We start from the raw sequence: 24,590 nt of genomic DNA on the forward strand, positions 1-24,590 counted from the left end.
GTAATGTCCATCTATTTCAATTTGTGCTGCCCAAATACTCGGGTGTGGGTTCATCCACTGGAGCACAGTTGACCTACCTGGATCACATCCTTAAAGAAACTGACTCCCTCTCATAGCAGCTATCAATTGCTAATCGCTCCAGACTGAGATTCTGTCTGGCTTGAGTTTATAAAGCAGAACTTGTTCATGCTGCACAACCGTGAGTTCATATATATAACTGCCCTGTTGTGTCTAAAAAACACTGTTTCGCTGTAGCTACACCCCATCTCTGCCTCCGAATATCTTTCTGCCCCCTCTTCCACTAAGATCCCCTGAGCCTTGGGCAGAGGGTGTGACATATATGTCTCAGAACATTCCATAGATGGTCAGTTGTGGGTCTCTTTGCTAATCACCATTTATTTCAAAGGAAGCTTCTTGGGTGAGAGTTGAAAAATGCACAAATCTATGAGTATAATGATAACTCACTAGGAGTCAATATTTATTTAGCAGAATAATAATATCAGGTTCTCCACTGGGGTCTATAACCTATATAGCTATAGGTTCTTGGCCCTGATAATGGTGCCAGATATGGGTTCCCTAGGTCTGGTTCAGGAGTTCAGGAGTTCTCAAATTATAGAGGGCATAAAAACAATCATACCTTGTTTGTAAAGGTAAAGGAATTTCAGATTAAATTTTAATTCCATTCTTTTTCACTTAATGACGCACTAATATTGGAATATAGTTTAGGTTTACTACTTCACTCTTCTGTTACACATGCCCAAATTGAGACAAAATTGACAAGTTCAGTTTAAATAATACTCAATTTTTTAAATTAACTATAGACAGACCTTTTGAACCACCCCTAATAATTGTTCTCATACAAAAGAAGAAACTAAAACATTGAATAGAAACTACTTATTCACCCCAAACTCTCAGGCAAGTATTGGAACCAACACGTAAACCCAAATCTTTCTCATGATAAATGTGTCACCATATGGGCTCTTGGATAGTAGAAACAAGTGGTTGCCTGATCTTACTGCCTTAAAATGAGATTTTTTTTCTGGGGCTGGGGAGATGTATCAGTTGGTAAAATTCTTACTGTGTAATCAGGAAGACCTGAGTTCATATCCCCAACACCCATGACAAAACGCTGGGCACAGTGACATCTGCCTGTAGTATCAATACTGGGGAAGTGGAGACAGGAGGAGCCCTGGACGTGCTGGCCTGCCAGTCTAGTTGAATCAGTGAGCCCCAGGTTCGATGAAAGACCCTGTCTCCAAAGCAAAGATGGAAGGTGATTGAGGAAGGTACCTAAAGCCAAACTCTGACCTCCATACACATGCATGCCACCAGTATACACATATGTATCCACACATGTACATAGATATAGATGTACAGACACACAATTTCTTTTGATATGTGAAGTCTCTCCAACTATTAATGTTTATTCCTTTTATCCTGGTGATTTCATTATTTAGACAACTCATGTTTCCTCTTTATTTGCTTATTGTTAGTGGTTATGAGAAACAGAATGTGCATTAACAACATCATTCCAATCAAGTTCTCCAGTTACCTTATGCCAAGATTTGGTGTCCCTGGTTGTTTCACACTTGAACCAAAAGACACTATTGAGAAGGTATCTCATTGAAGGGAGAAAACCTCAGTGTCATTTTACCTCCTGCTTTTCATGAATACTGTATTAGTCAGGGTTCTCCAAAGAAACAGAACCGGTAGAATGAATATATATGTATAGAGATTTATCAGCTTAGCTCACAGGATAGAGTCCGAGTAGTCCAACAATGGCTGCACCGCACTGGAGAGGCTGAGAGTCCGTAGTCGCTCAGTCCACAAGGCTGGGTGTCTCAGTAGTCCCAATCTGGCACTGAAAGTCTGATGAATTTGAAAAGATCGGCTAGTCTTCAGTCTATAGCAGCAAGACAAACTCACCAGCGAGAGAGCAGGCTAGAAGAAAAAGCAAAAAAGTGTTCTCCTCTGCCGTGACCTTTTATACTGGCTGCCATCAGAAGGTAACACCCACATTTAGGGTGTGTCTTCCAGCTTCAGATGATCCAATTAAGAAGAGCTCTCTCATTTCAGTTAATCCCAGATCCAGTCAAGTTGACGCCCAGGATTAACCATCACGAATACAAATTACAGTATTTCAGATGGGAGATGCGTTTTGCAGTCTATGTCATGAGTGTTACTTCGTTCAGTTATTCAGTTCCAAAAGAAGACAGGAACAAATCAAGCCCTTTTATATTACTTCCTCATTTGTCCTCATTTAAATCTACTACCATTTACAAAGTCTGAGGCTCTCGCTCATGGGCTGAGATCTATCCATTGGTTTTTGTGTTTCACCAGCTCTGTAATGTTAAGTTAGTCTTTTCAGCACTCTGTGCTCGAGGAAGTTCCAAAATTTCCAATAATGATCTGTGTTAACTTCAATATCATAGGAGCTTACAAATTAGTGAAGTCACAGACCTGGATTTGAAACTGAACTCCAACAGCAATGCTAGGGGAGATGGCATTTATTCACTCACTCATTCATTTTGAGACAGTGTCTTGCTAATCATTCAGGCTTGCCTTAAGTGCATTCTTCCCACTCGGCCTCCTCAGTGCTGGAATTACAAGTGTGCACCACTAAGCCCAACAGGGGTAGGATGTTTGCTTGATAATTGTATTATTTTTCTTGTATGAGGAAAATACCTGATAAAAGCAACTTTAAGGAAGGAAGGATTTATTTTGGCTCATGGTTTGAGTTGTGTTGCACTGTGCCTGGGGAGATGCAAACACCACAGGACAGGGAACCAACAACAGACCAAAGCAAGGATACAGCCAGAATCTGACTTGGTGAACCAATGCGTTTATTGCAGAAACTCACAAGGGCAGAAATTACTTAAAGACAGTTGTTTCATCCAAAGCCCACCCTGGTGTGAATGACAGTTCATGAAAGCGGAAATCCCGGAATGCATTGCAGGTTTGCAGGCAGCTCAACAAAATGGGGAGAGTGGTTACCAGGCAGAACAGTTGGCCTGAGCCTCTTCCTGGAAGCTTAGCTGGCTTTGGCCTCTTCTAGGCAGTGGATCGGTCTCTTCCAGGCTCTTCAGCTTGTCTGAAGCACTCTCCCCAGTGCTTAGGGCTTTTATATGCTTAGGGAGAGAGGTGCCTAGAGAACCTGTCAATTTCAGGGACTTCTTTTAGCTTTTGAGTTGGTTACTTCCTGAGTTTAACCAGTTTTCCTGCAGGATGGAAAGTTCAACTTCTCCTTAAAATATCCTGTCTCCCTTTAGACTCCCTGTCCTTTACCTTTCTTTAAAACATTCTGGTGTTTACCTAGCTTCTCTGAAGATGGAAGGTTTTATCTTCAAGGAAATTGCTACACAACAGGAGCTTTCATCATGTCAGGGAAGACACACAGCAGAAGGAATATGAGGCAGCTGGTCACATAGTATCTGCAGTCAGGAACCAGAAAACGGGAACATTGTTACTTAGCTCCATTTCTCCTTAATATTCTGCCTGAGACCCCAGCTGGTACAAGGTGGCCTCCCACTACATTACAGTGGATCCTCCCATCTCAATTAGCTTAATTTAAAAACCCTCACAGATGTGCCCAGAGGTTTGTTTCCATGGTGACTCTAAATCCTGTCAATTTGACAATTAAGATTAACCATCAAAATAATTTTTCTATGAAAATATAACTTATGGCATAAAAGCAGTCCACATTAGACTTAATCATAAAAGTATGAGCGTTATTTTGCTATCATCTAATATTCTTCCTGGATAAAAAGCAAAACCTTTTTAAAGACTAGAAAAATAAAAGTAGTTGCTGCCTTTTGGGAAACTGGAGGCTTACATTTGGTTTCTAGCATTGCTCCTGATAATTCTCAATCGTAAACATTGCTTATACTCAGGAATATGATTGTGTAGTTCCTCAGTACTAGCCATGCCCACAAAGGTAACACATTTTTATTACAATTTAAAATCAAGGAAAGACCTCCTTATTTTTTAAGATAGTTAGGCATGAACTCTGATCTTTTATAGAAGTTGCATATCAGTTGGAAAATATGGGCAGCCCCACGCCTGGGGTAATAGATAACCTTGTATAAAATAGAAGTCACTCCTTTCTCAAGTCATTTTACCACCATCAACCAGAACATGTCTATGGTTCTAGTAGAAGCTCAAACTCAGAGTTGACACAAATGTGTCACAAATGGAAATGGGGGCACCCTGGGCTTACACAAGATAAGGCTTGGACACCAACAGCATGACTGATAAGAATAACTGAAACAAAACTTTAGTTGGTTGAATTTACACTTTGGGTAATTTTGGAAATATCACTTCTTTCCTGGGGATTCAGTCTCCTTGAATGGAAAAGATTGGACAAGATGCTCTCTTGAAATTATGTTTTAAGCAATTCTAAGGTGGCTTTCAAGCCAAAGGAACATTGTACAAACTGCTGAAGATTATCTGCTCTTGTTTGCAAACTTGTTTGCATCTTCACTAAAAACTTTTGTCCAAATATGAGACTGTAGAGTGTAGGGTGGGACTCTTCTATGGATCCTCACCCACCCATGGTTCTGGGACCAGTGTGGAAGAGGAGCCCGAAAGATTGTAAGAGCCAGGGCTGGTTCAGGAACACAGGGAAGTGAAGGCCTTCCAGGCCACTGGAGGCTTGCTCATGTGATCCTGTGGCAGTGGTGGCATTGAGCATGGGACCCATGTCATCTCAATTAAAAAAGGGTCCAAAGGAGATGTGAGAAATAGGTGGAGGGCCAGCACTAGATTGAGAACTATTTGAGACTGATTGCTGCTGGGTGAGGGAGAGTATGACTTACATGTGACCACTGGATGGGCTGACTAGACTCCAGTGGATGCATTTATACTGAAGGACTTTTGGGTGCAAACACCTGAATGAATAGGACTCAGCATGTATGGCAGAGCACATAGGGTTTGGTGGGAGGATGAGGGGAGGGAGGGATAGGGGAGGGGTCTGGATTTGAGTGGGAAATGTATGAAATTTTAAAAGCTCAATAAAAAAGTAAAATTCAAAAATTTTTTTTTCTCCTTAATGAAGGCAAATGAGATGCTTCAGGGGGATAAAGGCACTTACCATCAAACCCATCACCTGAGTGTGATACTTGAAACCTATGGTGATAAAAGAGAAAGGTCTCCTAAAAGTTGTCCTCTGACCTCACATGTGCTATGGCACCCGAGCACCCACACTTACATATGCATAATAATGTTTTAAAAATAAAATTATATATAATACATTTTCTTTAAAAATTAAAATGGTAGTTTTATTAATAGATTATAGAGTATATGTAGTTGACCTGTAGCCAGCCCTGGAGTAGGATACCTCTAAGGCCATTGCATCTTCTCCTGAGACCCTGCCTATGATGGAGGAAATATTTGTCTAAGAAATGTGAGTTTGAATTTATCATCCATGGAGGTATATTTTATTCTGAACAATTCTTCTCCAGACTCTCCCATTCATTACAGAAAATTTAGTGTCCTCCACCCTCAGTCATTAAATGCCAAAACGAGTCCCCAAATGTTACAAAAATTCAAAGAATATAAACCAGCACCTCCCTAGCCATTTCTCTCCTTGAGAAGTAGAGCCACTCCTGGTTGAGAATCATTTTGCTGTCAGTTTTCACTCTGGCCTTGGGAATTTGCTTCTGAAACATGTCACTGTATGGTGACCAGAAGCCACAAAAGCTGGGCACAAACCCCTTCACCAGGGACAGTGAAAGAGTATATAGTTCTTAAAAGAGGGCATTGCTCATGGTCTTCTCAGAGAAACTGAGCTCCTTGTTTGCAGTTACCGGGAAAGCTGAAATTCAAGCAAGTTTTGTGAGGTCACTCATTAAAGACTAGGCCACACAGACTGTACAAACAAGATCCCTTCAGAACCCAGCATGTCAGCTCAGGTTAGCGCTGTGCTTCATAATGATGTTGCTCACAACTGTTTGTCACTTACCGATTGATTGCAGTGTGCAAGCATTTTGTAAATCTGATTTATCCTCTCCACAGCTATGGAAGCAAATATCTATATTAATTTACACAGATTAGAAAACTGAAGCTGGGGAAGGGAAGGAGTTTGGCTCGCCTCCCACAGCTTAAGAAATGGCAGAGCTGGGATTCAAACAGAAGTTGGTGAGATTGACAAACAGGTTCGTGAACTCAAGTTCACTGCGTTGGCCAGCAGCCTTGGGCTCATGCATTTAGCTTTACTTAAGAAGCAGAGAAGTTAACTGAAACCCCCAAGATACAGACTAGGGTGTAAAAGTGACACTAAAAACAATTATTTCGTACTGTGTTGTGCTGGACACTTTATTTTTCATTACTGCTAGGACTGCTCTCAGCAGGGCCACCTCATTAGCTGAAGAAAATGTCCCCCGTTGTTCCATGAGAGATGAATCAGATGGACAAGCATGAAAACTAATTCTGGAAAATGCTTCTGTGTCTCCAGTGTAGGGAACAGTGGCCCCTTCCTCGTCTGATCCCCAGCCTCCTAAGTTGTGTTTCACTCCTCTAGTTGTGGAAGTGTTTAGAAAGGGATGGAAACAGTGTTACACGGTCATCTTCCAAAACTCTTTTATCAGTGTTTCCATAACACAGTAAATTGGGGGATTGAGCTATTGGTAAGTACACTTAATACTAGTCTGTTTTAAATTTTCCCTTGTAGGAAAGTAACAGTTTGGCTAGATGGTCCTAATTGGCTGTGAGGGATAACTAAGAGTGAATGAGTTTTTCCGTTTTTAATACTTTTTATTTTAAAACAACTTCAAATGTAAATACCTCATTAAATATATTGCTATATCTTTTAATAGACAACTCGTAGTCATGTGTTAACTGAAATACTATGACTTTGTTACTTCTGTGATTCATTCTTTATAGAGAAACCAAAGTGATCTGTTCCAAAGTGAAATTCAATCATATAGTATGTGTTCCATCTGGAAAATGCTGATATTTCTTCATGAACCATCAGGCGCACATGATCTGATACTGCCTCCAACTCTAACCATACCTTCTTTTTTGAGCTCATGCATTGCTCTCTACCTGCCCTGTTTCTACCTGGCCTTTGGTACCTGCTGTCCATCTTCATGGAACAATATTGCTTAGGAACTTAGGGAATTCCTTGTACTTATTTATGTTACAGCTCACATCTCCACAGACCACATTATTATGCTATATTGTTATTGTCCTTGTTTTGAGACAGGTCTCACGTAACCCAGGCTGACCTTGAACTTGCTGTGTAGCTGAGGATAACTTCTGATCTTCCTTCTCCCACCTCCCAAGTGTAGGGATTACATGTGTAGAACACCGTGTTTGGTTTGTGCAGTGCTGGGGATCAAATGAAGAGCTTTGTTCATGTTGGCAAGCGTTCAGCCAACCAAGCTCCATTCCCAGTCTGTATGCTTTACTTTTAATGACCACTTTCAGTGTTTAAAATGATCTTGTCTAACATGCTGTTTACTTGTTTATTTCCTAGTGAGTACTAGAATGAAGCTCCATGGAGGCAAGAAAGTTTCTCCAGTGTCCAGATTAGAACTCAGAATATAATAAGGTTCAAGAGTTCCTATTGAATGAATGAATGAATGAATGAATGTCTCCTAATTCTTTTCTTGGAATTAAGCATAAGTCTCAGAATCTTACTCTAGGACACAAATATAGTTCTCAAGTGATCTAAATCTAAATAAATATGGGACATTTCAAGTGACAATAAAAACATAAAATTCAATTATTCCTTATTCTGCCTATCACGAATGGGAATTTTATTGGGAAGTAGGAGATAAGCCAGAGAAAACCAAGAACTACTTTCTGGGGAGAAACTTAGAGCATGTCATTTATCTTTCTCTGGTCATGAACTTTTCCTTTCATAAGATTTGCATCTCCTGCTTACTTACTCCAGCATGTCCCCATAGATGCTGACCACCATTCTCCAGATGACCATCAGAACACTCCAGGTTTCTTATTTTGCACTCATATCTTTGCCCTCTCACATACAAAAACTAAGTTTCTCAACACTCCTCTGCTTAGTATCATCTCTTTCAGAGAATGGCTTTACCGTTTGATCTCTAGCAGCGGTGAACTTGGTTTGCCATAAGTCTTTGGCTTCTGCACCAAAGCCTCTGTTTGTCCCAGTTGTCCTTTTATTGAGTTCACAGAATACAAATGGGAAAAGGTTATTACCAGACGGAGATGTCTAAAAATGAAAACCGAACCTAATACATGGACTCAGACAACTGGAGTAAGGGATATAATATTTATAAAACCAAGTAGGAGGTTGCAATCATTGCTCTAAAATAAAGCATTAAAAATTAATTCAGAGAAAAGCTATCTGTGCCCCAGCAAGCCTCACTTTCATTAAAGTAGCTCTGTGGTTTCCCCAGAATTAGTTCCCAAATAGGTAAATAGCTTGTAAGAGCAGCATGCTCTGCAAGCTGTAGAAAAGTTACCTGTGGCATAATTTAGAGTTGCTCTTACTATTAAAGGCTTCCAGACCTTTTCCTTTTGAACTAATTAATTGTGATTCTTCCAGTTCCTCTATGTTTTTGCCCTGAGTATTGCTAGGAATGTTTAATTCACACGCGTCGTGTTCGTCTTCATTTGATTAATCCAAACAGTGCTACATTATTTGATTAATTCATATGCTGCAGAATATTAAATCTTGGGGAACTCTGGGTACCAGTTAGAGGTTAAACTTACATTTTTAAACAGATTTCTCCTTTCAAAAACTTCATGTTCCTCATTTTTAAGTGTTTTGTCCTTCCTCCTCTACTGTGCACTGACATTTTTAGCATTAAGTTACTAGTATCGTTGGTTTCTGGCTCAGAATACTCTAAATGCAAGAAGGAACCTTAACATGTTACACCTGCATTTTCAGGGCGATGAGGTTGTTATTCTGCCCAGTGTACAGTATTCCTGTGAAGCCCTAAAATAAATAATCTTATAATCTGTTAGCCTTATTGATTTTCAAATGATTTCAAATGAATAGCACCCAGTTACCATTGTATTGGCAGTCTGCGCAGCCTGGGGCCAGTCTTCATTGGATTCTGATAAATGAAAGAGACAAGACACACCCGAAAATCCAAAATGTAGATTTGAGATGGAGAGGTGAGCATTGCTCAGCTGGGCAAATGGGTACTTAACCTCTGACCAGTGACGACAAGGTTGCTTTAATTCTGGGAGGCCAAAAGCAAGCTGTTATGATTAAATCAAAAAAAGAAGAAAAAACTGTTCAGAGCCTTCTGAGCATGTCCTGGGAATTAAAGCATATGGCAAGGATAAGGAAAAAAAGATTTTCCTTATGCTAATGACCCTTGATGTCTGAAATAAATTAGATCCATTAGAGTTTATGCTCAATAAAAGAAAGACTTTAAGCACTCCAAAGTTAGTGACTCGAGACCAGTTTTTGCTCTGAAATTCAATCTGCCTGCTTATTAATTCTTAGTGAGGCTCCAGAGCAGACAGGGGATACAAAGTCATAATTCTGTACTGAAGCGGAATTTTAAAGGACCACAGGTTACTTTTCCTTTTCTTTTAATTAAATCATTTCTCATGCTTCCCATTTTGTTTTCCTTCATTAATTTGATTTTGTTCCCATTTCTGTTTCATTTTTTTTTCTTTTCAAGGTTTCATTTACCCTATTTCAACTGAACAGAGAACTCAGAATGAATATGGATTTTCTTGTAAGTTTGATGTTTGAGTTTTATGTTGGGAAATAATCCTTTAACATTATTGCCCCTGTTCAAGTTTGCCTTTCCTTGGCTCACAGATGTGCACACAGGAAACAGGAGCGTAATGTATTCTAACATGAAAAACAAATTAGATTTTCAATGCTGAAGAGAAGAAAGGGTCATTTTAAGTCACTGCCAGCTTTAAAATCTATCAGTTCACCATCTAAAGCATGAGTCCCAATCACTGAGAAAACATATCATGAAATTGGCTGTTATAAATAAAGGGCAGAGTTCAAATACTAAAAAGAAGAAGGTTGAGAAAATGCAGATCTGTTGTGCTGGAAACCATAAATAAGTAAAGTAAAACATTAAAGGATTTAGTTATAGCATTCTGATCAGAGTTCAGAATCCTGCTACAGGGCCTCCAATAAAACCCCACAGCGAAGCGAAGTCAGCATATTGAAAGCAGTCCTGACACAACCAGGAGTACTGGGATGTTGGAGGGACAGTCCAATATTGACTTGATTGATGGGAAATTAAATATTGTTGAAATTATGGGAAGGGCAATTTAAAAAAAAAAAAAAAAAAACCACAATATCATGTCCCAGTCTATGTAAACTCAGAATACTAAAAGGAACAGGCAATTTCCGACAGCAAATTTATTTAAACTGACAGTGTAATGGAAGACAGTGGGACACAAGATTGGAGGGTATTTTTGGGGGACAGTCCAATATTGACTTGTTTGAGGGGAAATAAAAATTTTTTAAAATTATGGGAAGGGCATTTTAAAAAAAAAAAAAAAAAAACCACAATCATGTCCCAGTCTATGTAAACTCAGAATACTAAAAGGAACAGGCAATTTCCGACAGCAAATTTATTTAAACTGACAGTGTAATGGAAGACAGTGGGACACAAGATTGGAGGTTGTACTAGGGGCCCCTGGCAAAGGAAATGATGAGCTATTTCCACATATAAACTGTGTGGCTCTGAGTCTTGGGAGACAGCAATGGTCCCTCAAGTATTAGAAGATCTCAAAACCTATAAACTTGAGAATTCTTTCTCTCCCCAGAGCATACAGATATGTAAAATTGACCAAATAATTTTGGGTTGTCCTTGACCACCTGAAGTACCAATTTAATCATCCATTCCATAGTGAAGAGACCAACTTTAACTTTGCTGAGAATTTCCTTCGGGTTATAGAAAACTAAAAACAGAAATTTGATGTCAAAGTTGTTCAACAAAGTTTTCATCTTCTCTGTTTTGTTTGAATAATGAGATTCTGTCAACTTTTCCAGTTGGATGAAAGCATATTCCATGCTCTCAAGGCAACATGCAACATTTATTAAGAATTCTGTTCTTAACATTACCCAGTAACAGCCCTGTGTGAACTGCATCTTGTGCTGGTCAAAAACTTACCTGCCTTCTTTGGTTGCCGGACCATTGTGATCACTGAGTTAGACCTTGATCTTAGTGTACCATGAAGCTACAGTTTATTCGAATGATGAGAGGCACAGATGTAAAGCTCCAACAAGGGCCCATGAGAAGCTCAGGAATCTCAGAGATAACATTGCATCTGTATCAAAAGCTGGGCCTTGGAGATCATTACAATTAACCTCTGCACAGGATCTGGGCCTCTGAAAGCACACCTTTCTAATTCAACATATTTGCTCCTCAGATTTGCTTTGCTTAGTTGTCCCGTTCCTACCTACCCATTGCCCCCACTGATTAGAGGGAAGAGAGAAGAATGTTATGGAAAGTAATTTTATGACTTGGAATGGTACTTAGGAAAATCATCCTGGTTCAACCACATACAGATTCAAATCAAACCAGATATTTCTGACAGTGTTTATGGTCTTTTAGAAAAGAACTATCAGTGGATTCAAAAACCCTTCCAAACTTTTTCACCTGAAAGGGTAATAAATTTTTATTTCCTGTGGGTTGAGATGATTTGGGCTCCAGTGTCTTTATATGTCTGATAATAAATGGTCTGTTATGCTTGCTGCCCAATTATAACACAGATTAGTGGGTGGATTGATGCAGGGTGAGAAAAAGAAATCAGATAATTTTCCACATTTTATATAGCTTTTGAAATAGATTTGAAGTTAACCTATAAAAATGGCAATAAATGTCTGAAAAAATGTAGCAAATACATATGTGTACTGGAGGAAAGTGTCTACAAGCAGTTGGGTCCAGTGTTTCCTTCTTTCTCTCTAGCTGCTCCCGATTCAGATGATGTTGCGCTCTATGCTGGCATTGTGATTGCAGTCATAGTTTGCCTGGCCATCTCCATTGTGGTGGCTCTGTTTGTGTATCGGAAGAACCACCGTGACTTTGAGTCTGATATCATTGATTCCTCAGCACTCAACGGGGGTTTTCAGCCTGTCAACATCAAGGCGGCAAGACAAGGTCGGTAGATGTTCCATCTGGCACTCTGTGAGTTCTACAAGAGAGCAGTGTGTGTGCTTAGCTTCAAAATCAGTGGCATTTGGGTCATTCAGTTCAGCTAGATTGTAAACTCCGTGAAGACAGTGGTTTTTTTGTTTTGTTTTGTTTTGTTTTGTTTTGTTTGGTTGACTTTGTTCCTTATGGGAGCAAAATTCCACATAACAAATCGGAATTGATGAGGTATACAAATCATCTCTGGTTTTCTTTTCTGAGTGGTGTCTCTGTCTTGCTTGTTAACTTGTATTTGAAAAAGCAAGTGCAATCCCAGGACTCAGGAGGCAGAGGCGGAGGCAGGCGGATCTCTGTGAGATCAAGGCCAGCCTGGTCTATATAGTGAGTTCCAGCCCAGCTGGGGATACAGGGAGACCTTGTCTCAAAAAGATAAAAAATAAAAATTAGAAAAGAAGGAAGGAAGGCAAGTGCATTGATTCATTTTAAGTATACTGATTCATTGTTTTTGTTTTATTTTGTCTTGTTTTCTGGACTTCTTTTGCCCTTCTTTATTGCTTTTAATGAAATGGTATGCACATAGACCAAAATCTAGTTTAAACAAGCAGAGCCATTAGCAACTAATGGCTGTGTGGGTCTTATTGTTCAATCCAACCAGTTGCAATAGCAAAATATCTTGAGTATCATGAGTAGACTTCAAAGCAAAATGTAGAAGGAGCTAGGCTACATATCTACAGTCAGTAACAAGATGGATTCTAATTTTCTGCTTGCCCTGTTTTGTGGAGCCTTAAAGTATGTACATATCCAATGTTAACTGAGCTGCTTTACCTTTGGTTTAGCAAGTGTGAAGGGGAATCTTACTAATACAGCTTGCCCAGAATGCAGAATGCAATTCAAATTCCTTTCTCTTTCTGGCTCAGATCTATTGGCAGTACCCCCGGACCTCACATCGGCTGCAGCCATGTACAGGGGACCCGTCTATGCTCTACATGACGTCTCAGACAAAATACCCATGACCAATTCTCCAATTCTGGACCCATTGCCCAATCTGAAAATCAAAGTGTATAACACTTCAGGCGCTGTCACTCCCCAGGATGACCTCTCTGAGTTCACAACCAAGCTGTCCCCCCAGATGACCCAGTCATTGCTGGAGAGTGAGGCCCTCAACCTGAAAAATCAGAGTCTTGCAAGACAGACTGACCCATCTTGCACAGCATTTGGCACCTTCAACTCCCTCGGAGGTCACCTCATTGTTCCTAACTCAGGTAATTCTTAAAAGTTTAAATGACAAGGGCACATGAAAACATGTATGTGTCCTTAACTCTTGTCTGTTTTTAATAGACCTGAAATGTTAAATCCATTTAACTCAAATTTCCATTATATATACATATATATGTATATATCAAACATTGCTTCATAGAAATCAGCAAAACCATTTATCTTCCTCTTACCAACTCTGAATTCAGTTCCTCTAGAAACAATTTTGTTCTTTGATATAATTCAGAACTGTCACTGACCATCTACAACACGATCAAGCCAGGGAACCTCACTGTAACCACTATACCGCAACATAACAAATTAATTAGGAAACGCAATCAGCTGGCTCAGTTCCGATTTATTCAAGGAAGGTGTACTTCAGAAAACTAATTTCTACATGATTACAAACATAATTGATACGAAATCTTCATTTATTAATTATTCATTGCAGCATTCATCCGGAAAGTGTTTGTAAGGGATTTACTCCACCTCTGATAGTTTGAGCTACACCCGAACAAATCTGTTTCATTCAATGTCCACCTGTAGTCTTCCTTACTTTTAAGTTTATTATGTAGTTTATCAACACCTAGAGGATTAAAACTCATAATAGTCTTCCGGGATGGATTTAAGTTGATGACTGCCAATATTTAAGGTCAGTGTTCATTTCCAGCAATAGTGATATAATTGCAACCATGAGTCATGAGAGGGAAAGTTACCTATATAAAAAAAAAAGAATAATGTGTTTTATAACACATTATAAAGTATCAGATACTGAGTTTCAGATACTGAGTTTGCGCTTAAATAAAGGTAAATAAGAAGCAAAAAAGAGGGATATACATACGTGCATATGTATATATATATGCAGAGCCACAGAAATTTGAAATTTTTAGGCTAATATGTAGCTCTCCTTGACTTATCTTATTCAGTCCCCTGATTTTAGTGCTTTGATGACTTTTTACCCTATGCCTTTTAAAAAATATTGTAACAAAATTGAAATTATTTAATAGAATATTGTTTTTCCTTTTTCCTATATATTTTACATGCTTGATATCATATGTCCTGTAAAGTGCTTTTTAAGCTTTTCTCATTAACTCTTATGCTACTTGTATGCTCTTTTAAAATCATAACACTTATTTATAGTTGTCCACTAAATTACCAAACATATCCCAGCCTTCCATTTACCCCTAAGAGTAGTTTCCCACATGCTGCTCATTGACTCCTGCTCTTCTTCCACTTCTACACCCAGCACTCCTCCATGTGTGAGTTATGATAAAGGCTTCTTTAGGCAGAGAGAGAGGAGCTAGCATATTGTAAATAATATGTGTGAGGCAAAAGTGGTCAATTCACATTATTTCATTTAATAGTGAACAGTAGTTTCCCAATATGTTAAGCATTATTCCTTTTACTTTGTGTCCATGTATTTTTTTCATCCCCACGACAGAGGTCAAGGTACATTTTCTGATTTAATTGAAAATTAAAACAAATGTGGAGTCTCAGTTGCCTCATGTTCCATTCCCTACCTGCCCAAGTCACTCTTACATTAACAACACATGTTCACTTCCCCAACACCACAGCTTGCTTCTAAGTTGCCTTCTTGAGAAGGCCATGACTCAGCATCTTCATCCATTTCCATCAAACCCTTTGAAAACACCCTCCCCCAATTCTCCTTTCCTTGTTCTTGAGACTCACCCATTTGGGCAAGTTTTCTTGTGGCTTCAGCTCATCCAGCATATTCTATTGCATGCTACATAATTACATGTTACTCAAGGACAAGAACACTTTTACTTCTTGGCATTACAAAAGTTCTAAATACTGTTTTCACAAAAATAGTCCATGCATTTTTATGGCACCAAATTAATCAACATTTCGTGAGAATGAAATGATAGACCCAAACAATTTCAGTGTCCCTGGTCACTCTGTGGTGGTGGTCGATAGTGCTGGGCCAGAGTGCTCAAAGGGTAGATCATAGACCATTGTCTTGGATATTATCTCACAACTTGTTAGTACGTGCAACCAAAATCTCCCACCTGCTTCAAATTTTGGAACCAGGACTTCCAGGTGATCCTGATACAAGCTCAAATTGTCACATCAACACCAGAGGCCCAGTTCTAACATAGCTCAAGCCAATAATTTTATCCTCTCAAGACCAATCAGCAGCTAAGTGGGCATCTTTGGACTGCTGAATCTGTACTAGAAGTCACTGCTCATTTTCTAGAATTACGTATAATAAAAGCTATTCTTCTTCATGTCTTACTCTTCTGTAGAATATCACTGATGCTAACCAGATATTTCAGGGAAGAAAAATATGTTTTCTGTATGGCCAAGGTCAGCATTTCCCTGACTCTGAATTTTGTGGGGAATTTCTTTAATAAAAAGAATTATCATTACAACTGTTTAAGATTTTAATAGCAGTTATGAGTTTCCCCTTGTCTTACAAGGAAAACAATGGAGCATCTGTTTATTTCCTAAATAAGACCTAACTTTTAAAAATGGCATTACTCTCATACATAACTCCATAACAGTTCAGAGGGAGCTGTGATAAAAAGTTAAGGCCAGCAAGGAAGTAAAGCAGGACGACTATAAATATTTACACATCTTTAGAGAAAATGAGACGGCTGGAGCCACATGGGTACAAGACCTTCTCCTTCCCTTTTGCTTACTGCAAGGTATTCTAGAAGTTTCCTTTTGTTCATAGGTCTCACACAAGTACTTTTCTCTTTTGCTATTCAGGAGTAAGCTTGCTGATTCCCGCTGGGGCTGTTCCCCAAGGGAGAGTCTACGAAATGTATGTGACTGTACACAGAAAAGAAAATATGAGGTAAATACGCTTTTTCTGATGCATTTGACTTTAGTCTAACTTGGAGGAGCATTGCACAATAGAAATAAACCTAATTTATTTTTGTCTTGAGTGACATACATTTTTCACCTAGACCTGTAAAAAAATGTTCTCTTTACCTCTGAAGCTTTAGACATTTTGCATATCTTGATTATGGATGGGATGATAGAGATCTTTTTCCCACGTGGACATGTGATCAGAAAACTATGGCAAAAAATGCACTCCACAGATTGTCCAAAGATGTATGGATTTGAATAGATCCTTGTTTCCTGTGGCCGGGCTCAAGAAGCTAGCCGTTGTAGAGTTAAAGGTGGTAAAAGACAGGGTACCATTTAGCCCCTGACCTGCCCCTTATATCTCAGCTTTGCACAAATCCTTATCCACAGACTCTTCCTTCTGCAATTCTCTTCCCGCTAAAGAGCTGTCAACCTCTTCCTTATGCTTAACATTTATAATTACAGATTTCAAAATGGGGCTCGTGTTGATTAAAACTGGATAGAATCGAAAGTCTGTTTTGAATGTGTCACAATCACAAATATGAAGTCAGTTTAAGTAAAAATAGAGTTTAGATGTCTTAAATTCAATTTTCAATTTAGCCTCTGAAATATCAAAGATGGTCTTTCTTGATTAGTTCCCACAAAAGATGTGTGTGTGTGTGTGTGTGTGAAGTAATGTATTTAGAAGTCTGATTAATTAATGCTTCCATCCAAATAATATGTGGAGATGTTAAAACAAAAGCTGTTCTTTTTTTTTTTTAAATGGAGACGCTCATCATGTCAAAGTCATTGTTGTGCCCAGGAAGGCATCCTCAGGCCTGAGTGATAAATGCGGGCCCAGTACCTTACTCATGCACTGGACGTTTCCTCCTGCTCTCCTCCTCAGGAAGCCATCCTGTTTTAGTCTTGTTCATCAGTCACTGAAAAGCTCTTTTATTATGCACCCAGGCAGAGACACTGGTGGTATAACCCAAAACATTTTTTTCCCCTCAGGTGATGCCCCTTTACCCACACAAACAATAGCCACACTGCAGGGGGGGAAACAGCCCTTGAGCATTATTCAGGCTTTAAATTTGACCCACAGAAAAATCAGATAAGGTCTGTATTTATGTCCACCAAATAGTCATGTTTAAAAATTCCCAGTGCAAAACAACATTCATAGGCCCTTAGAGCTTCCTTCTTTTGTAGCTGGAAAAAGATTAGCAAATTCCAGTATCTTTTTATATTGTTTTCTCTTGTCTAATGACAAGGTAAACATTGAATAGATACTCCACCAAGGCCTTTGCCACCCTAGGCAATTCCTTTGAGCAGAAGTCAGGGCTGGCTTGTGCTTTCTGCTGAGAAGCTATGCAGTGCTCTTGGCCTGTTCTGTTCATCTGATTACCATCACCTCCATTTGAAGCCCAAACCATCTGGGGCTGCAGCCTAGACCTCTGCCCCTGAATGATGTGACTTCTCCCACACTCCTCCAGCTTTCCTTCCCATCCTTTTGTGGTACCCTCACCAGGATAATTGCCAATATTAGAAAAAAAAAAGAAAACATAATATCGTTAAGGCCGGAGACCTCTCCTTTTAGGTTCCACTGCCTCTTTGTAAAGAAAAAGAAAGGATAATCGCTTCTTGCTGTGCCTACCACCTAGTTAGGTTCAGGAGGAATCACTCTATTGAGTCTGGTGCACATCAAGGAAGTTGTGCACATGGAGAAAGGACAAGGTCTCAAAAGAAAATATGCATGAAGTAGAGCTGGGGAGCTCAAGGGAAAGGTGCTTGTCATGCAAGTATGAAGGCCTGAGTCCAATATCCAGCACCGGGTGAAGGCTGGGCATGGTGGCACACACCCATATCCTACCACTGAGAAGGCAGAGATGGGAGGATCCTGGGGCTTGCTGGCTAGCCATTCATACCAGATTGGCTAACTTCAGTTTCAGTGAGAGATTGTCTCAGGAAAATAAGTTGTAAAACAATTGAAGAAGACACGTGACATTCACCTCTGGCCTCCACAAAAAAAAACACATAAACGCACATGCACACACACAAAAGAAAATATATACTGGAGACTGAAATAAAGGATCAATATAACTTCTTGGATGAATGAGAAGTCCTCACACTGTTAATATTCCTCACAGAAATAGATGTATTTTCCCCATAAAACACAATGTGTTGCAGAATGGAGCAGTAATGGGAAATACCACTGACGTTTATTCAGTATACTATTATATACATTATCCTTAATGCAAATCTATACATTATGATAGTCCCACCCTAAAGATGATGAAGTCAAGGCTCAAGGAAATTAAATCTCCTAGCAAAATGTCTCAGTCCATAACAGAGGAGGGCAGAGTTCAACCCAAGTTCACCAGACACTGAGGTTCTTCTGTTTTCCAAGCTGACATCCTTCCTGTATAGCCCCACTGCACAGACCAAGCTTCTGCCTTCTGCGTTTCTGGCATACTTTCTATTGCCCACTAAACCCTTCCAGTCTTCATGTAGTACAGATAGAACTCTTCTGACAGAGACAGGATGAGGACATCCAGAGATGAGTGCCACTTGAGGCATCTGTAGCAAAATTCTGAACATTTGCCTTCTCCCCGCTTCCTTTCATTGCATCCAGAGCTGGCTGTGCTTCCAGCTGGATGGTGCCCAGCTGGTCAGCTGCTGGTGTGAGTTATTTGAAGGGAGGCGTGAACTTAATTACATGTGGCACCGTGAATGTGACAAGCGGAGCCTTATCGTTACTGAATGTGGGCCATGCAAAGCACAGCTGGGCAGATGTGTGACCTAAATGAGCCAGAGATGGGAGAAACCATATCTGACTAAAGATCATGAGAGTGGTTAGGCTGGGCCTCTTAAGATTTCTTCCTCTCCTACTTCCCAGAGCTCTGAGGTGAGTGCAAAGCCTCAGATTCCCCTGTGAATACCATTTCCACAGTTTCTATACAAATGTGGCCCTTTCTGTCTTGTTTCTAGAATCAGTTTTTAAAAATAAATCTGATGAGACCAAAACTTCATCCTTTATGAGTTTCTATAAAAAAAAAAAAAAAATTTGAGGATCTGAAAGTCAAGTCTCCCTTTCTGATTCCTGTACTGGACCAGCAGTTTATTCAATTGGCCAGCTGAAAAATAAGTTTAGAAATTGCAAATGTGAAAGTAAATAGAACTCTTTTTGTAAACTGTGGGGAGCCAAAGAAAGTTTCTAAGCAGCTAAGTGACACCAGAATAGCAGTGCTTTTAAAGGACAGATATGGTGACTGCTAATGCACTAGAGGAGGGAACAGAAGTCTTTCTGAAGGCTCCAGGTTGGGTTGGGCTGTGGTCATTATCTAGGTATGAGTAGAGAAGGGAGTAAACCAAGCATGAGGTTAAGAGAGTAGACAGTGGAAGTAATAGCAAAAGAAAAGCTTTTTTTTACCTGGCATGAAGTGTTGCAGAGAAACACAGGGGACAGATTTAAGACAGGAGTCCTGGGCACTGTGAGAATTGGTTAAGCATTGATGGAGGGCTGGAACAGCTATGGACTGCAAGGGAATCCTAAGATTCTAAAGGAATGCTCAGGGACAGGCTATGGTTTCTGATAGACGCAAAGAAGCAAAGTGTCAGTGGGAATGAACTTCTAAGGCCAAAAGATGAGGCAGGGAAAGAACGATGGGCAGTGCTCCCACTCTGGTTTAGATTGTAATGTGAGAAACTAAACATGGAAAGGTAAGGCAGACAGACAGATTGTATCTGGTACAGGGGTTGGCATAAAATGGCTCCTACACCAGCATTTTTAAATTGAAGAATGATTGTGTATAAGGATAAATTAGCCATAATATGAGAAACTTGAAAATCAAAGGTAAAGTGATCTCTCAGCTCAAGTGGGTAGTAACAATGGTGATATTAAAATGAAAATGTAAATAATGGAGACCAATCTTAAAACTATTGGATTTGTCAACTTCAGTGTGCTGGCAGCCTTTAGAAATGTTTTATTACTGAAATCCTCACTGGATTTCACTAGTGTCAGTTAGTGGGAAAGCAGCTAAACCTTCATCTGTCCCCCAGTGCAAGTCATAAAGTCTGGTACATGGAGGCCAAGCCCAGAGTTCCCTTAAACGGTGATCATGCACTATGTCATTTTTGTTCAATGTATCCTTTGGAATTCAGTAAAACAGTCGTTGCAGTATTTCTCACAGAAACTAGGAGCTAGTTCTCCTTTTAGGGAGAGATTCCTCACTTGTTCATGAGTCCTGAGTTCCTCAGTTTGGAGGAAGCACTACAAAAAGCCTAAAGAGGGAAGCAGTAGAGTCCAGCATATGTAAATATCATTCTTACAACTCTAAGCAGTTTTATTTATTGAAATTATAATTATAAAGAAAAGCTTCAAGGTAATTCTTTAAAAAAAAGTTTTGTTCAATGAAAGGCGAAAATCAATTAGGATAAAAATGATAAGAAAGTACAGTTATAAAAGAGAAGATAAAGTCAGGTTTGGATTTAGAATATGAAACATGAGCCATAATTTGCAACACATTTCCTTGTATTAAGTAATGACTGACAATTCCAAAGCTTTCATGAGGTGAATGTGTCCAGACACAGTGGTGGTGGCCTGGGAGGTTTGGGAGCTCAAGTTCAGCTGTGGTGACAGAGGAAAACTGTCTCAAAAAAGAAAAAGAAAGGAAAGGAAGGACTAGGAAATAAAATGAAAAATAAGAAGAAGGAGGGGCATGCTATGTTATAAGACCCCATGAAAAACAGCTGAGGAGTTCACGTTCTCATAAAGATATTTTGCTAAGGTAGTCACTGGCATCCTTAAAAACAGCAAAGAGTTTCCAGACCTGCTTCTATTGGTGTCCTTCAAGGGAAGTTTGTACAAGACCCAAGTACAGACTCAGTTCCCAAGGATTCAAGCATTCTTCGCATCCCACAATGTCCAGCTGCTCTGAGTCAATCCAGGGGTAGACTAAGCCGGTCTGAGGAAGTGGTAACACACCCAAGTGGCTTTCATAAATGTTTATTTTTGCTCAATTGAGCTTTAGATAAATAACAAGTGAGTTGGATATTCCATGTCAGGAATCAAGAGTGCAAATATTTCAAGTTGCCAGTTATGTGGGAAGGCATGAGCTTTAAAAGTCAGCTGAGCCTGGGGTGGTGTTGTCTCCCTGAGGGACATGTGCATTCACAGAAGGAACCTCTGTTCACATAGAAGTGGGTGGAGTACAGATCCGTTTCAAGGAATTTTGTTCTAGCAAAACAAAACAATAAGAGTCCATAAATTCAGTATAAGCAACCCCAAAGAAATCAGAGTGAAAGAAATGAAATAACTTGTGTGAGAAATCTAGCTGTACTAATCATTAGCCCTGCTTCCTCAGGCAAAGGTGTTAATGTCTGTAAATTTTGGTTTCTTCTGCAAAGGGGTAATATAAATACTTGACCTTATAGGTGGGTCGTGGGCAGCAAATGCTGCCTCTTACATGAAAGTGTTCTAAAATGATGCACTTTTATGTAGAAGTTCTCACCGATAATAGCAGGCAGTGGATGAAAGAAAATCTGACAGGAAACAAGCCCCTCCCTGTGAGCTTGTTCTAGGAACCTTGGGACCTGTCCAGCTTTTACCATGATTTTTTTTTTCTTGCTAGAATTTTGTTGAAAGGCTTTTAAAATTCTGATCATTGGTCATTGCTGAATTTCTACTTAATTGCTACCTCTGTAGCTAAGTTTTGTTCACTATTCATTTCCATGTCATCCTCAATTAATATGTTCAGACCGTTTGCTTGAATAGCTCAGATAGCACATGAGACTTTAAAAGACTGAAGCCCTCCTTTGCAAGATCATAGATGAGACATATTTAGTTTTTATTGTCTTGCTTTATGTCCTTTGACTGTCTTTTTACATAAGTAATGGCAGTGTGAATTCAAACACTTCTGACCTTTGGCTTCACATAGTTAAATCTTACCTCAGTCTCTCCTTCCATACATAGATGGAATTGTTACCAGATTCTACTCTACATATTTCATCTTGAAAGCATATGGGAGATTCTTATGTCTTCTTTGTTTTTCATCCTATTAGGAATTCCGCTTCATCACTTTCTATTCCTTACAGTCTTGCACCTCACTGCGTTAATAAATTCTTTTGACACCCATTGCCCCTCCTCCAACTCCCTTTCCCGTGCTTCCCCTCCTCCAGAGCTGTGTGCATCAATATTGCATGCCAGGGGTGTGCTCAGAGTGCCCAGCTGACAGGTCCCCAGCCCAGCAGGGCATCCTTTTCTCTTTTCTGTATCAGTGCAATGCGAATCCCCTCCTGCCAGTTTTCAAGCACAGGCTGCTGCCACCAGCCCGTCCCATAGACAGCTGTTTCTGATCCCCAACTCTATGCAAGGGCCACTTGAAATGGATCCACGGGAGGCCCCCTTTTTAAAAGCTTAATGCTCACTTCTCAAGGTTAACTTGTAATTAAAAGATAAGAGTGGTCCTCAGGAAAATGCAACCATTGCAAATTTCTTTCTCTTCTGGTAGGAAGTGATATTAGGCAATAATAAAGTCACTGGCAAAGGCAGATATTCTAATATTAACTATGAGACATGAAAACAAAACCACTCATGTTGTAAGAATGTGAATTCTAGAAGAAGAAAGACAAACTTGGTTAAGAGAAAATAAAAACTAAAGTGTAGAAGGGATTGGACTGAGGTCTCATGCTCCAGCCAGCAACCTCATGCATGATTTCAAATCTAAGTTCACTCCCAAGTGAAACTGTCTTTTTGATACAAGAAATTTGTTATTCAAGACATTAAAAGGCTGAAATAGGAAAAGCTTGTAGAAAAGCCACTAGTTGGTAAGGTCCTGGTCCTACAGGGAAAGAGGAAGCAATGAGAGCCAGGGCTTGATAAAGGCAATAAAGACCAGATTTTAATTTGAGTTTAGAGGATAATGACACCTCTTACCTGTGAAAGCTCTAAGGTCTAGCCTTACTTATGAGCTATCAGGTTAGCTGACACAGTTTTGTCACTACTAATAGAAGGTGCAAGATTCTTAGGTCAGTTTATTAGGCATAGCAATGGCATGATCTAGAGTATCACTATTTTGTCCTAGTTTCCTGAGCTGAAGATCCCAGAGAGTGACACAAAAAGGGGCAGGTGACACCTACATACTCAGTAGCTGTATTTTAGTAAGGACCTCTAAACTTGGGGAAGCTGGGTCTTTCTTAATGGGAGGTAGCTCTGCTTACCATTTGCTGCAGAGGTAGATATCTTTATCTTCCAAGGCAACTGCAGGCAAGCATCCTTAAAAAAAAGCCAGGAGCATGGATAATAATAATAAATTCATGGAGAATTATCTTCCAACAGTACTAAAGGTAATAATAGCTTCTATCATTCATTCATTTATTCAGTGTTAAATGAGGGTAGGCCAGAAATATAAACTAACTTCTAGATGCTATAGTCAATGGTATATAAACTATAGATAAAGACTAGAAAAAAATAAAATTCAGTCAACCATTGCAATTATGAAGATATTTGAGATATCCTTTTCAATGTCCATATGAATAAGACAGATGTCAATGAGATTATGTGATTTTTAATGGGTTTATATTTAGTTGAGCTAAATACCTCAGAAGTATTGAAGTTAGGCTTTATGCCTTGTCCTTGAAAAGTCTTTATCCTTTCCTTATTCGTATATTACAAGGTTATCAGTGATTGTGATAAGCACATAAACGGCAGGCATATCAGATGTTATGAAAGATGCAGTAAGACTTTGGGAGATAACCATATTTGGGGGAGTGATATAGCACTATGGAAGTATCTTGAATATACTAAAGTAAAACTAAAAAGGCCAAATGTACATATATCTAGTTTCAAATGCATCATTACAAGCACAAAGCTATGTAGATTTGGTATAACCTAAGATCTTTTTATGTTAGGAATATTTGAGTGCTATGTTTTAATGAATTACCCAGCTTCCAATGGCCTTCATTGCCTACTTTTAAACAATGTTATTCCTATCCTTCCCTCTTGACTGGAACCTGCTAAATAAGATTTGTGTTATTAATTCATTGAGAGTAATCTAAGACAATGGTTTTGTGAGGTAGCTGTGTAATCTAAATCAAAGAAAAGAGTAGGCACCCTGTACTGTGCTTAAGTATTTGGAGCTTAGTGAGGTACTAAATCACTGACAGGTTCTACATGAAAATGGAGAAAGCAAAGACACATAAGGAACGACATAAATCCATGCTTGCCAGCTGCTGGGGAAACTGAGGATGCTGGCTCGTAATAGAGAAACTATCAAAATAATCTTCAAATACATGAAGCGAAAGGGGCTGGTTAGTGGGCCAAGAATATATGGAAAGAATGGGCTAGAAGGAAAATTCTAGTTCATTTTGAGTTGATATCAAATTAGATGATTCCTTGGTAGAAGTGGTCTGTAACGTTGAATATGTCTAAGGCATGACACACAGGTCAGCCTTATGATCATGAGGCCC

At 39.4% G+C, this 24,590-nt stretch overlaps 1 protein-coding gene across 5 annotated transcripts in view; it reads left to right on the top strand.

Moving 5' to 3' along the window:
• The window catches only part of Unc5c (unc-5 netrin receptor C), a 397,832-nt gene that overhangs the window by 335,079 nt on the left and 38,163 nt on the right, over window positions 1–24,590 (top strand). For 3 of the 5 annotated variants that reach the window (XM_029560222.1, XM_017796389.2, XM_029560223.1), the window contains 4 exons: window positions 9,618–9,674; window positions 11,877–12,068; window positions 12,977–13,321; window positions 16,044–16,131. In XM_029560222.1, coding sequence (XP_029416082.1) covers window positions 9,618–9,674; window positions 11,877–12,068; window positions 12,977–13,321; window positions 16,044–16,131 — 682 coding nt within the window. The remainder of the gene's footprint in view (window positions 1–9,617; window positions 9,675–11,876; window positions 12,069–12,976; window positions 13,322–16,043; window positions 16,132–24,590) is intronic. The other 2 variants (XM_029560224.1, XM_008826187.2) reach the window with 1 other exon arrangement.

The sequence above is a fragment of the Nannospalax galili genome, unplaced genomic scaffold, assembly GCF_000622305.1.
Source record: "Nannospalax galili isolate Female #2095 unplaced genomic scaffold, S.galili_v1.0 scaffold189, whole genome shotgun sequence".
Lineage (NCBI taxonomy): Eukaryota > Metazoa > Chordata > Mammalia > Rodentia > Spalacidae > Nannospalax > Nannospalax galili.